Source organism: Amblyomma mixtum, chromosome 1 (genome assembly GCF_055824585.1).
Source record: "Amblyomma mixtum isolate Tamu chromosome 1, ASM5582458v1, whole genome shotgun sequence".
NCBI classification, from domain to species: Eukaryota; Metazoa; Arthropoda; class Arachnida; order Ixodida; family Ixodidae; genus Amblyomma; species Amblyomma mixtum.
The window spans coordinates 168,688,591-168,703,628 of record NC_143012.1 but is presented as its reverse complement, the minus strand read 5'-3'; the positions used below and the strand labels follow the sequence as shown (position 1 = coordinate 168,703,628).

The 15,038-nt window shown below is 49.2% G+C and overlaps 1 protein-coding gene across 1 annotated transcript in view; it reads right to left on the bottom strand.

The window, feature by feature from the left end:
- Positions 1–15,038, bottom strand: part of LOC149369736 (uncharacterized) — a 75,087-nt gene that overhangs the window by 38,264 nt on the left and 21,785 nt on the right. The window contains exons 3-4 of the mRNA XM_089576276.1: positions 12,707–12,860; positions 9,217–9,329 (exon numbers count right to left, since the gene is read on the bottom strand). Coding sequence (XP_089432402.1) covers positions 9,217–9,329; positions 12,707–12,860 — 267 coding nt within the window. The remainder of the gene's footprint in view (positions 1–9,216; positions 9,330–12,706; positions 12,861–15,038) is intronic.

Genomic DNA, 15,038 nt, shown 5'->3' with positions numbered 1-15,038 from the left:
AGTTTTTCACCGCTTCCGGGCCATCCCGGCAAGTTCCGACGTTGAATTATTACCGAAAAACTCTCACAAGCTACTCGGTGGTCTGTGTTTGAGCAGAAATAGACCATTTGTTTGCGCACGAGAATTTTTTACAACCCACACAGATAAATACAGAACACCCTGTACATGAAAGACCACGCAACATACTAGCATTTGATGTGGAAGGCTGAAATCGGCCCCCTTTGCTGAGTTGGTTGAGCACTGCGAGCCACATGCGTACGTTGTCGGTTCGGACGCCACCAGTGGCTTGTGGCGGTTGTTTCTTCTACTTTTGATGATATCTTTCTGTTAAAGAGTTAATGCAGTGTTAATTTTCTGCTGATCAACACCAAAACGAAAAGAACATTCTCGTATGCTTTCCAGGACAACACTGTTGACTTCTTTCATATTGCCACATTCCTGAACATTCTCGTGGCGCCGTCTCCTGACCGAATTGCCTTAACCGCTATCCTGGCTAGCTTAGCCATGGTGGCGGGCAGTGTTCCTTCGTCGTCTCTTCTTCGGGTTCCGCTCGAAAGTTCGCTGCTGCCTTGCGCTGCTCTGTAAAACGTGACCTGGCTGTCCCGACTATATAGCCGTGACATATTTGGTGGAGCCGGCTGGGTAACGTCCCATGTACACTGACTCTGAGGACACCTTTGAAGCCAGCTCTCAGTGCGTGGACACAACCCCCGTCCACAAAGCGAGCGGCCGCCTGCGAGGCCTAGAGCCAGAGTTCAGCGGCCCGACAAAACCGGCAAGAGATATGACATCAACCACTGGTAGCCAGACCACTCAACGTTTTGGAACTGACACTCCGTTCGTACTCCACGTGCCCCGGTCACCGCCGACGTTCCACGGAGACAGGTTTGAAGACGTTGAAGATTGGTTGGCCAGTTTCGACCGTGTGGCAGCCTTCAACCAGTGGGACGGTGAGCGCAAGTTGAGGAACGTTTACTTCGCACTAGAGGACTCGGCAAAGATTTGGTTCGAGAACCACGAGACCTCTTTTGCCACCTGGGGGGTTTTTCGTCGCGAGCTGCTGGCGACATTCGGCACCAGTGAACGAAAAGAGAAGGCGGAAGTCGCTCTGCACTCGAGGTCGCAGCAGCCAAATGAGAGCGTCAACATGTTCGTTGAGGACATGATGCACCTCTTCAGTCGAGCCGACCCTGCTATGGCCGAGGCAAAGAAAGTGCGGCACTGATGCGGGGCGTTAAGGAGCAGCTGTTTGCTGGATTTGTCCGCGACCCTCCAAGGACAGTGGCCGATTTTACGAAGGAGGCAGTGAGCATGGAACGCTCCTTGCAGGAACGCGGTAGGGCCGGCAGGCTAGCATGGCAGCCGCTCAAATCTGCACGCCTACGACGGTGCCTCCTGAAGATCTTCGAGAGCTTATACGGAGCGTCGTTCCCGAAGAACTCGGGAAACTCCGCTTCGAAGCTCCACAGGCCAGCGTCGCCGCCCTGTCGGACGTGGTACGGGATGAAATCCGTAGAGTGGTGCAGCCAGCACCAGTTGTTCCGGAGCCGCAACCCTACATCATGACCTACAGCGAGGCACTTCGATGGCCTGCGGCAGTGGCACAAGCTTTTTCACCTGTGCCGACTGTGCAGTACTCACGTCCAACTGTGCCCACCACCGTGCCGCAAGAATTCCGGCCCGCCATGCGTAAAGCGGACATGTGGCGAACGCCGAGGAACCGGCCACTCTGCTACCACTGCGGTGAGCCCGGCCACATCCTGCGCCACTGCCCCTACCGTCGGATGGGTTTAAGGGGTTTTGCTTCAGACGCTCCTCGACCACGCTACGGCGAGCGACCCCAGGAGATTGAACGGTACCTGACGTCCAACCTGCAGGCTCAGACCGTGCCGCGACGCCAGTCTCGATCCCCATCGCCAAGGAGATTCTCTTCTCCTAACCACCCGTCGACCTCTGGCGAATTCAGAGGCAGGTCCCCACGGCGGGAAAACTGAAGACGGCGTCCTCTGGGGGTAGGGCCGCCGCAGCTAGGAAGAGACAAGAGCCTCCACTCGACGATTTGCAGCGACGACGAGACCAACGACCACCTGACCCGACGAGCCCACCGACGAAGAGCCAGCAGTTGGCTTCTACGGAAATACCAGTAACCGCCGATAACTGTGAAGTAACCGCACTGGTAGACACCGGCGCTGATTTCTCCGTGATAAGCAGCCGGCTAGCCACGACCCTGAGAACGGTCTTGACACCTTGGACTGGGCCGCAGATCCGCACAGCTGGCGGCCATGTTGTGACGCCGACCGGCATTTGCACCTTGCGAATTCAGATCCGCGGCGTCACTTTCTCCGGCTGCTTTGCTGTGCTTCCTGAGAGCTCTAAAGACCTGATTCTCGGTCTGGATTTCCTACAGGAATATGGGGCTGTCATAGACTTTAAGGAGCTGATCGTCTCGTTTTCCGCACACCGTACTGTTGGCGACGAACCCCAGCAACGCAGGACTAAGTTGCGAGTCTGCAATGATGACGTAGTGATTCCGTCGAGAACCACCATGTTAGTAACTGTGGAGTGCGATGACAGCGCCGGCGCTAGTGGCACCGCTGAAGCCAACATGTCACTGCTCCTGGGTCGGCAAGTGTGTGTAGCTAGCGGGCTTATAGAACTGGACAATAAGCGAGCCGAACTACTGATAACAAATTTCGGTTGCGAACCCCAACGTTTAGCGGCCAACACAACGATTGCTTATTTTGAAGAACTCAGGGAATGCGCCGGAGAGTACGCGTTGACGGGGACTACGAAGTCAGTAGAATCAATGAATGCTCCGGTTAAACTCGACGTGAACCCGAATCTTCTGCCTAGTCAAAAACGCAACCTGCAGAGTGGCATTGACTCTTTCCGGGACTGTTTTGCTGACGCCTCCAGAGTTAGACAAACGCCGATAACAAAACATCGAATTATAGTTGATGAAAGCCAGAGAGGAAGAGAGAGAGAAAACTTTTATTTAAAATGAGGAAGGTTGCTCCAGCAACTTGGGTGGCACCCCTAGTCCAAGGCGCCACTGGCTTTAGCTGACTGACGGAGTTGCTGAACCAACTTAAGTTGCTGATCCAGGGTCTCGCTGGTCAGGGCCACCTCCCACCGCTCATGAAAGCCAAAGACCATTACGCCAGTCGCCTTACCGGGTATCTTCAAAGGAACGGGATGCAATTCGAAGGAAAGTTCAAGAAATGCTCCAGGACGACGTGATCCAGCCATAGAAGAGCCCGTGGGCGTCGCCTGTGGTCCTAGTTGCAAAGAAAGATGGGACCCTACGGTTTTGTGTTGATTACCGACGTCTGAACAAAGTAACTAAGACGTTTATCCTTTCCCGGGCATTATGACTCCCTAGACCGTCTGCGCCACGCCAAATACTTTTCATCACTCGATTTACGCAGCGGCTACTGGCAAATAGAGGTGGACGTACGTGACCGGGAGAAGACCGCATTTATTACCCCGGACGGTTTGTACGAATTTAGGGTGCTCCCCTTCGGTCTATGCTCAGCTCCAGCAACTTTCCAACGGATGGTGGACACTGTGCTTTCTGACCTCAAATGGCAGTCCTGTCTCGTGTACCTGGATGATGTCATCTTCTCCAACACTTTCGAAGAACACCTCAGCCGCTTACGCGCTGTTTTCGAAGCTATCCGTTCAGCTGGTCTCTCCCGTAAGCCCGAAAAATGACACTTCGCTTTACAGGAGCTGAAGTTTTTGGGCCACATTGTGAGCGCCAAGGGCGTTAGCCCAGACCCCGACAAGACTGCCGCCGTCGCTTCTTTTCCGATTCCTGATGACAAGCGAAGTGTGCGCCGTTTTCTGGGTCTCTGCGCCTACTATCGACGCTTTGTGAAGAAGTTCTCCCGAATAGCTGAGCCCCTTACCCGCCTCACCAAAGATAACGAACCGTTCTTCTGGGGTCGGGAGCAACAACATGTCTTCGAAGAGCTATGCACGCGTCTTCAAATACTTGGGCACTTCGATGAGGCAGCTGACACAGAACTGCACACAGACGCGAGTAACGTTGGCCTTGGTGCGGTACCTGTACAGTGGCAGGATGGTATCGAACGCGTAATCGCTTACGCAAGCCGCACGTTATCACGGTCTGAGGTGAACTATTCCACCACCGAAAAAGAATGTCTAGCTATTGTGTGGGCGCTAACGAAATTTCGACCCTATATGTATGACCGCCCTTTCCGAATGGTGAGCGACCACCACTCGCTCCGCTGGTTGGCAAATCTCAAGGATCCCTCAGGGCGACTCGCACGCTGGAGCCTCCGACTGCAGGAATTTGATGTCACCATCGTGTATAAATCAGGGCAAAAGCACAGTGATGCAGATTGTTTGTCCCGTGCCCCACTTCCAACCAGCACCGCGGACCTCGACGACGATTCCCTTTTCCTTGGGGTCATCTCCGCGTCCGCCCTGGCTCACCGCCAACGAGACGACATTGAATTACGGTCCCTGATTGAATATCTCGAAGCAATCGTTCAGACTCCGCCCGCATCTTTTCACGTGGCCTGTCATCATTCTGTTTACGGGAGGGCATCCTGTACAAAAAGAGCGATAGGTCGACGGAGGCTCCCTATCTGCTCGTTATCCCTAATGCCTTTCGCGATGAAGTCTTGCAGGCGTGCCACGATGATCCTTCCTCTGGTCACCTTGGTTTCTCCCGAAAGTTGGCACGCATACGGCAAAAGTATTACTGGCCCAAGCTCGCGGAGGTTGTGAAACGCTACCTCCGAACTTGCCGCGAGTGTCAACGTCGCAAGAAGTCGTCGACTAAGCCGGCCGGACTATTGCAGCCTATTGATCCACCACAAGTTCCTTTCTACCAAGTCGGCATGGATTTACTCGGCCCCTTTCCGGGGTCTTCGCTGGGTAACCGGTACATAGTGGTCGCCACCGACTACCTCAGTCGATACTGTGAGACGAAAGCTCTTCCCCGTAGAACCGCTGCGGAAATTGCCGCCTTCTTCATGCACAACATCGTGCTTCGTCATGGCGCAGCCACTGTCGTTATAACTGACAGAGGAACGGCCTTTACCTCGGCGCTGACACAGGAAGTTATGCGACTCAGCGGCACGAGTCAACGACGAACAACAGCTTATCACCCCCCAAACTAATGGACTCACTGAGCGCCTAAATAAGACGATCGCCGACATGATTTCCATGTATGTCGACGACGACCACCGCAACTGGGATGCAGCACTCCTTTACGTTACATTCGCATATAGCACCGCGCTGCAAGAGGCTACTCACTTCACACCGTTTCGCTTAGTCCATGGTCGCGAGGCCATGACAATGCTCGACGCAATGCTACTTCCTGGTAGTGAAACCTCCACTGTCGTGGGGGCCGACCGCTTTGTTCACGAAGCCGAGGCCGCCCGCCAACTTGCTCGGCAGCATATCCGGCATCAACAAGAAAAAGACGCTCGCCGTTACAACCATCGCCACAGAGATGTCACTTACCAGCCCGGAGAACATGTTTGAGTGTGGAGCCCAGTCCGTCAACGAGGGCGCTCTGAAAAGCTACTTCGGCGGTACTTTGGCCCCTATAAAATGTTACGCCAACTCGGCGAAGTAAGCTATGAAGTTCTGCCTCAAGGAACTGTTCGTTCCTCTAGACGACCAACGTCCGAAGTTATGCATCTCGCCCGAATGAAGCCTTACCACGCCCGCTAGACGCTCTCTCTCTCCACTAAGCTCTTCACCGTGCGCACCCGTCGAGATGGTAAATCGGCCAGCCCGCCTCATGGAATTCGGCAACGTCAACGTCCATCCCACACTTGCCGTGCTGTTCAACCACAACAAGCTGCAGCTTGAATATTTCGTCGGACAGAGTACCCACGCTTCAGTGTCGGGAAGGCTGAACGACCGCGTGCTGCTCCCACTGGAAGTAGCCAATGTCCAGACGACTGAGAGCGCAAGGGTCATAGCATTCTCCATCCTGACCGCCCATATGCTCCAGCTATCCGCATCTATGATTGTCTTAGTGCCTCTCCCTCCTCGCGTACGAGATCAAGACGGCCGAGAAAGCGGATTCCGCACCCGTCGCCGGTAACTACTATATGCACCAGGACTACTACGCCTCTGCATGGGCACTCCATGATCAGCGGATGTTCGTGCCCCAAAAGCCTGTGCCCGGGGAAGCGGCTGCCGGTCCACACGCCCTGCTGCGCCGAGGGCGGCGCTTTCCAGAGGGGGGGGGAGCAATGCCACATTCCTGAACATTCTCGTGGCGCCGTCTCCTGGCCGAACTGCCTTAACCGCTATCCTGGCTAGCCTAAGCCATGGTGGCGGACAGTGCTTCTTCGTCGTCTCTTCTTCGGGTTCCGCTCGGGAGTTCGCTGCTGCCTGGCGCTGCTCTGTAAAACGTGACCTGGCTGTCTCGACTGTATAGCCGTGACAATATTATGTTCTAACGAGTAACTCAGTTGCATTCCTTTGCTTCCTGAGAGCTTAACGACCGCCTCGGTTCTGGCAGTCTTGATTCCATACGTAGGATAAGAAGCTGCACCCCTAGGTGTGTAATGAAGCTGCAGGTGGCACTTGCGGTATCAGGATGTGCCGCGTCAGACGCTACGGTCGCAGGCGGCGCTGGTAAAGGATACTCAAGCATAGATTACACGAAACATGAACCAAATTCTGGGCTGAAGGGCGGAAAGGTGCCGTCGTAGCTTAGTTGGTGGAGCAACAACCACAAGATGAAGTGGCCGTGAATTCGGAATCCACAAGCGGCGTGTGGTTGCTTTTCTTGCACTCTGTAATCGACTAGCTTTCAGTTTATTCTAGCCGATAAAAAAATTTTTCCTCTATGATTTCCTTGTCTTCAGTGGCTGTTGACGTGTTCCTTATGTACCCTGTGACGCGCACCTCATTTATTTCGCTGCCCTTGTTTACTAAGCCTCTCAACGAATGCTTATTTTTGGGGCTGTATGCCTAAATACGGCACCCCTACGCTGCACTCAGCGTCTACAGTTTGCGCTCGTCGCTTATGATACTACCTTGGACAACTATTTTGTAGACAGCGTTGAGTTTCTGACACGAGCATTGATAAAGAGTACTGTAGCTAAAATGCTTCTGCAAAAAGGTTGAACTGATTTTTTGAGTTCGGATCCACTGCGGTCCTCCTCATACAAATGTTGCACTTCACGCAGTTGAGGAGCTGCCGATCGAACCATTCTTTTTCTCTGACAGTTTACACTGGCGTGTATTTTTTTATAGGAAATGCACAATTTAAAGCTTCCTCTTAGATTTTCCTTGCAGATAACATTAAAAATTGGACCTGCGCCTCTAAATATACACCTCCTTCTTGTTAAGCCACACCATAGCCCGCTTTTAACATGACTTCCAATTTCACTTTAGAATTTCATAAGCAGGATTACTTGTGATTGCTTATAAGCAGAAAGCAATAAGCAGGATTGGTCTCCGATGGCTCGACTGTAGAGAAATCGGGGTGTTGGCCGCTATCAGTCGGTAATGGTGCCGCTACGAGCCGCAGGCCTTCCCGACAGGAGTTTTGGTGGCACTATGACTCATCTCTGCAGCGCATATAAAAAAACGAACAGAGGGAGAGTAGACTCCACTGACGCTGGACTCCAACTGGATTTACTCCACAAAAATAGGCATTTATGCACAACATGCGCTGCTGGTGTCCCTTGTGCCCAAACTCCTTTCAGAAGCAGGTTGTTTTAACAGAGTAAAAACAATCAAAGTTTACGTTTCCGACAACTTACGGTCATCCATCGACATCTGCGTATTTTTAATCCATTTTACGAGGCTGACGTGACGGACAAGTTTGCCTGCAGGTAAACTATATCTTTTCTCCCGAGTGCAACACAAGGGTCACCGATTTATACAGACCACCTGCCGACTTCACAAGTCGGCGTGGTATACAACATGTCTATCGTCGGTGGCAAACGTTACATCAGCCAGAATGGGAGGTGCATCAATGAAAGTCTGCAAAAGCATCGCTGGCAGTTGGTTCGCTATTTAGTGGAGGTCAATTAGTGAACCACATTTGCCGTCGCTCCCGCAAGCCAGTATGTAAAGTGTTTTTGAAGCGAACATGCATATTGGGATAGTTCAGCAGGTTGAAAAGCCGGGAAATTTTTGAAGCCCTCTTTATCCACCGAGTAAAAGATATATCTATCAGTGACCCTTCTGCTGCACTCGTTATCAAAGAAATAGGTTGTCTGAAGGCAAACTTATCCACCGGCTCAGCCACGTAAAAAGAAGGAAAAATGCGCACATGTGAAATTACTAACCTGAGATGTCGGAAACGCAACGTTGATTGTTTTTGCCCTTTGATACTATCCTCTTCCTGAAAACAATTCGCACGTTAGGGGTCACCAGCGCCTCATATTGTCTATAAATGCCTACTTTTTGTGGAATGAAATCGAGTTAAGCCTGTGGTGTCTACACTCCCCGTGTGTTTTATGGGCGCTTGTGAGATTAATCATAATGTTAAAAATCACCAACTAGCGCAGCTGTCTACCCTTAACGCTGCTTTGCTAGTAGATGTCTGTAGTAAAGCGGACGCTTGGCAACTTGGTATTGATTCATCATGAGCGAAACAGCGCACAATTTGACGAAACACCACCAGCGCTGGTGCTGATGTCTTACATCCTGGTGTTCGTGTTTCGTTAAATTGTGCGCTCATTTTGTCATTATCAGTCGATAACAGCTTGCCCAAACATCTGCTCAACTACAATCAGCCCTGGTGGTGTCTTATTTCTTGTTCTTTGTGTTTCGTCAAACTGTGCTTGTTTTTTTCTTCGTGATAAATCAATACTAACATTCCCAAACCTCTGCTCAATTGCAGTCCGCGCCGGCAGTACCTTACTTCTTGTTCTCTGTGCCTCGTCAAATTGTGCGCTGTTGTTGTTATCATAGTAGATATCTCCCACGCTTACCGCTGACTGCGGCAGTGCTGATGAATGGGGCGGACAGTCAGTGAGACGTATGAAGAGGAATATTGTCTTTTAACCGAACGGAACATATTAACACGATTGATAAAGTCAGACACAAACAAAGGGATGATATGGCAGCCCAGCGCTTGAAGCTACACTTTGCTTCTTGGGAGGAACTGGGAGATATACTGAAAGAGACAGGGCCAGATTTTGATCACAAGTTTAACAAAAGAGCTTGTGTTTGCTACAAAAAAAAAAGACTCGCCATGCTTACTCCATGAGGTCGAAGAAGGTGCTGTACTGCATGGGATTAAGTGGAGCCACACCCAGGGCCATGTAGGTCTGGCGTGTGCTGATCTGCCTCGACCAAAAGTTGCTGTCGATTATCTGAAGAGCGAAAACGGAAAATAAGACAGGAGGTGAAGTGCAAACGTGTATAAGTTCTACTGCAATCACTATTCACAGCAGGAAACGCAACAGTTCCTTAGGCTTCGTCATAAGGTGCGTTGCTTCGCGCACCTCCGGTCTACCTGATCCCCAACCTTCAATGTGTCCGTCTTGTGCTAGTTCCGAAGCAGCAAGCGTCTACCCTTGCAACCACCTTGACGGTAACGGAAGCAGTTATTTTACAGAAAGTGGCAACAGTAGCTCGTATGGGCAGCTGTCTAAAACCATCTGCTTTTCAAAAACATCCTGCCCACTGCCTTACGTTGTTCATTCCAAATATATTCGGATTGAAAGGTTCTACTGAAAGTGTGCTCACTTGTTTAGGGTGCATGCGAACAGAAAACTGGATATATTCTTGTCGGCTATTCATGCAAGCTGCCAAACATATAGCTTTTCTACGGTTGCAGGCATGAGGAAAAAAAAAACCTCTGCCAACCACTGCTACCGCGGGAAGAGCAGTTGCAACGCAGTACAGTAACAATAACTGACTTCTTGAAATGGGAAAAAAAATTAACGCGCTCCCCAATGCCTCCTTGAGAGTGCGCGCAATGGCTAAGATTACAGCTGCTGAAAAGAGCGTAGTTGCATAAAGTATTCCGAAGGCCGGAGCCAGGCTTTTTATAAGAGATCGAACAGGCTCCAGCCGAAATAGCGATAATAAACGCCACTTGATTGCTTAAAATTATAAATTTAAGGTTTATGAGGGCTCTAGCAAAACGTTCAGTTGGGCGAGTTAGTAGATATTCATGATGTAAACAGCGCGAACTACAAGGGACAAGAAAAGAAGGGGCACAGGTCGAGCGCTGACTCGCAACTAAAAGGTTTATTCACTGAAACCTTCTTATATGAAGAAACAATCAAAGGGAACAAACAGCACAAAAATCAAAAATTAAAAACCATCAAACGGTTCTCGGGAGCATCTGACGAATGTGCGTTTCATGGTTTTCAATTTTTAATTTTTGTGTTGTTTCTTCCCTTTGATTGTTTCTTTATATAAGAAGGTTTCAGTGAATAAACATTTTAGTTGAGAGTCAGCGCTCGTCCTGTGTCCCTTCTTTTCTTGTCCCTTGTAGTTCGCGCTGTTTACATCATGATTATGAGGGCTCAACGTCCTAAAGCAACTCAGGCTCTGAGGGATGCCGCTGTGAAGGGCTCTCGAAATTTCGACCACCTACGTTCACGAATATTGCCCAGTACACGGGCATCTTGTATTTCGCCTCTTTCGAAATGCGACCGCCGCGTACGGTATCGAACCCGCGTCTATCGGGTTAGCAGCCGAGCGCCATAACCATTCAGCCAACGCGGCGGCAAAGTGTGTCACGTAGTGGTGACGGCAGTTCGGGCAGTGAGTGCAGCGAAAAGTTCCTCTAAAAGGAAACAATTTATTGGGGCTGCCTGGGCCCACAACGGAGTGAATTACTCGGCGGAGAACGCAACACGCGTGCTCGGAGGTCGTCGAACGGAGTTCCTACAGTTTTTGCAGAGCTCAATTTCAAGCGTGCAATAAGCCTTCGAATTAAGGGAACCAAAGGGAACTATAACAACCTTTAAAAATGTGAAGCAGGTGCTCGTCGCCGCCATCACTCGAGATAAGTCTGGTCACATCTCGCGTCAGAAACAAAATGACAAAGACGCCTGCCGGCGGGTTTGAGCGTGAACGAACAAATTACAAAAATCCGCGGTGTGTGTGCGCGTGTGCGCGTGTGCGCGTGCGCGCGCGTGTGTGTGTGTGTGTGGCGGGCGGGGGGGGCGGAAAGCAGACAGGGGAGGGGTCATGAGGGGCTCGTTATACACATGAGAGAAGCCAATAGCCACATAAACCAAGGAACACAGGGATTTTTTTTTTAATACATGTATTTATTTTGTGGTGTTGATCCAAGGAGAATATTACTGATTAAGTTATCGCTTAAAGGTAATTTATTAGAAAAGCAGAAGAAAAAGCAACCACATGCCGCCGGTGGGAACGAAACCACGACCACCGAATTACGCGACCGGTGCTCTACCGACTGAGCTACGGCGACGGCTGTCAATCTTCTGCTTTCGGGGGTACTTATGTTTGCATGTGACCTAACCTTGAGAGTGTTCATCAGCGCCACCCACGTTCATAAGCGGTGGACGTAGTACGTCCTGAGTTACCGCTGGAGTGATGTGGAACGTCATCGAACGGCGAGAGTGGACGCTGTGTGAGAACCCTCTTATGCTTCCTATGGCATCAAGGCCACCAGAACCGAGGCCCTCGTTAAGCAATCAAGCAGACAAGGGAAGAGAATGAGGGGCTCGTTATACATATGAGAGAAGCCAACAGCCACAGAAACCAAGGTACACAGGGAAATTTTTTTTAATGCATTTATTTATTTTGTGGTGTTGATCACTAGAGAATATTACTGAATAAGTTGTAGCTTAAATATAATTGATTACAAAAGCAGAAGAAAAAACAACTACATGCCGGCGGTGGGAACCGATCCCTTGACCTCCGAATTACGCACCCACCATTTATATTCGATATAATCAAGCGATTATATCAAGAGCGCTACTAAATTGCGATCAGTTGAATAAAATTCAAAACCGCTTTACTTTTTTCAATCTCAGAGCGCAACGTTAATTTCGAAATTCAAGCCGCCAGCATGAAGGCGAACCCAGTTTTGGAATTTCTGAATCAGCATTGTGGTTCTAAATATCCCCTTCAAAATACGGTTTTGTAAGCTCGTTCAGTTGGCTTTCCCGCTTAGTACATTCGTCAAATTCCGCCTCTGGCTTTTTTATTACAGTAAACAGGCACAAGTAGACGATGAAACGTTATTTCGACGATATTAAAAGTAGCGACTCAGTTTTTAAACGTGCAAGGCGGGAAAGCAAATTCAGAGAGCTTATTAAAGCGCAGTTTCGGAATCGATATTTTTATCTGTAATGCCAGCGTACAACATTATAAAAATACGATTTCCATCGATGTTTACGTACGACAATTCAGCTGTATAATCTTGGGCATATATGCACAAATATTAAAACTTGGAAACTTTTATTTATTTAATTAATCGCCTTCTATTGAAGCTCTGTCAGGTAGATAATGTTTGCCTTGCTGTTACTATCCAACTATTCGTAAAATGAAAATCTTTAAACGCCAAAAAATATCTCCCGGTATAACCTACTACTGACGTGCTTACTGCTATTGGACCACATACTTCCGGAATATAAATAAAAACCCCTGCAATAATTTTGCTGTGATACGTCGTCATTCTTTGCCAACACAACAGCAGGAGTTTTCTTGGCTAGGAAAACAGCTGATGCATTCCGCTGGCACTCAGGCATTTTGCGTGTACCTTCATCACGTTCAGCGCTTTCCTCATGTGCGTGGTCGTGGCGTACTGGAGGTACGCGTTGAGGAACCCGAAGTGCGTTATTCCCTGCACCCAGAGGGAGTCCAGGCCCGCGATGAAAGCCGGCGTCGAGGACTCCTGCTCGATGGTGTCGTGCCTGTAGAGAATGAGGAATTTATATGCATCACTTTAATGGCAACGATGCACTTTTGATATCAGAACTACTTGATATTTGGTCGTTTCCACTGAGTATCCATGACTATGGCGTTTTTTTTTCTAAAGATTGGCGGCGACGAAGGCGAGAAATCGTCCTTCCAGTTTGATCTCATTGCTCCGCGGAAGCACAATTGCGGTTTTATAAATTGTTCTATTTTCGTTTCCGTGGGGTACATAGTTCTGTAAGCGGGCTGAGTGGCGCTGTGGAATTCTGTGTTTCTTATGACGGTGCGTTACATCACACCCACCGTTCTTACTTGCCAAATATATCTCAGGCGAGAGGGTGTTGTAATCAAAGGGATATATACACCGCAGAAAGGGTTTTGCAAATTGGGCTTCCATATGTAACGAACGCGGAGAAATATTTTTTCCACCATACGCATATTGCAGCGTGTTATACAGAGCAAACCGCTATGCAGCATGTTCAGGTTTCGTGGACATTCAGCAACATGCGCCATTTGTTTGCAAGCAGTAGAGAAATTGCGTAAATTTGCAAGATTTAAAAACACAGCGACCCGAGAGATTTTGCACGATGATACTTAGGACCGGTCCTTCCTCCTCGCTGGGAAATCTTAAAAAATTCTTCCTGCGCTCACACAAGCTGTTTCCGACGGCCATAGAAAATATATTGTATTTGTCAAAAATTGGAAATTCCCGCGGCGATTTTAAGTGTTTAGCGTCACGTTGCGCTAGCCAAAGAAATTGAAACGTTTGTCTCGATTTTATCGGCTTGGCTGTCCTTGAGACAGTGGTTCCCATGAAAGCCGGACTGATATGCCTTCATACAAATTTCTTCACTTCAACGCTGTTATTATTTTAATTCTGTTACTTTGCCCTATAAGCACAGCTTTAGCTTCACTTCCTATTCCACCCTGCGCAGTGTATTAGAGTATTAGAGGACACTGTCTTGCGCACATTCACACTTGCTTCGCTTAACATTTAAATAGGCTACATCAACAGAAGGAAAAAATTCGGGGCGCCTAGTAATGCCGACTGAAGTGCTGATATACAAATGATTTGTTCAAACTGAAAGTGCTTTTCGGCTCGGTATGAATAAACAGAAGGATCTATATTTTGTACCGATTGTCTTCGCGATCCACCGTTTTATCCGCTTGAGATTGGCAGGTGTCGTCTCTCCAACGACTGCCATTGCTTGATATGTGCCAGCACTGATTTACATGCTGCACGCTGCCAGAGATAAAGAAATCTCCCTCTTTCATTACTAATGTTGAGTCGCTTCTTGGCATCACCTTATACTTGAAATGGAGTCGCCCACCCTTAGGGAACCAAGTTTTATTCTTCGTCGAATTTTATTTGTTTTAACGTGTTAGCTTTAAAGCCAACGTGTTAGCGTTAAGGCCACTGCTCAGCGCGGAACCCGGCAGTGCCGCTGGCGCGCGAGAAAATGCAGATTGGTCCTACAGATAGCTATGTCACACGTGGAGAGGTGGATCACATTGTGAGTGTAAGGCCGGAACATGATTTACGCGAAGAAACTTGCGGCCAGATAGGAATCGAACCTGTACCCCTTTGATCCAGATTAACACACGCTGCCCGTATAGGCTCCGTGGTACTTCGTTCGAACTGGTTGAAGGGAGACCATATTTGCATGGCCGGCAGTTTTTATTTTAGCGAGGTGATATACGAAGATGACGATAGGCCGCTGAAGGCAGCTCTTAACACTCTCTCTGCGCCACACCCTTGAGGCGGTGCTTAAGTATCCTGGAATATTTGTTTTATTCAGAGATTGATGAGTGTTCTTGAATTGTAATATGTGCAGAAGATTATGGCTGCTTTATTGTTTAAGAAGCTTAACGTCCCAAAGGGACTCCAGCTGCAAGAGGCCTCGCAGTGGAAGGCTCCCACTAAAACAATGGAGATGGAAATACGTTTCGGCTCTGTTACGGGACCCATGTTCACCAAACCTTCCTTCTATCTCCATTCTTTTGGTCGGTATCGTCCAATTTTGTCCCGCACCATCCCGACCAGCCAAGATTCCACCAGACCTTTGAGGTCAAGTGGAAGGCTCTTCGTAATTTTCACCACCTGCGGCTAATTAACGTGCAATGACATCGCACAGCAGATGGGTCTCTATCATATAGCCTCTACCGGGATCACA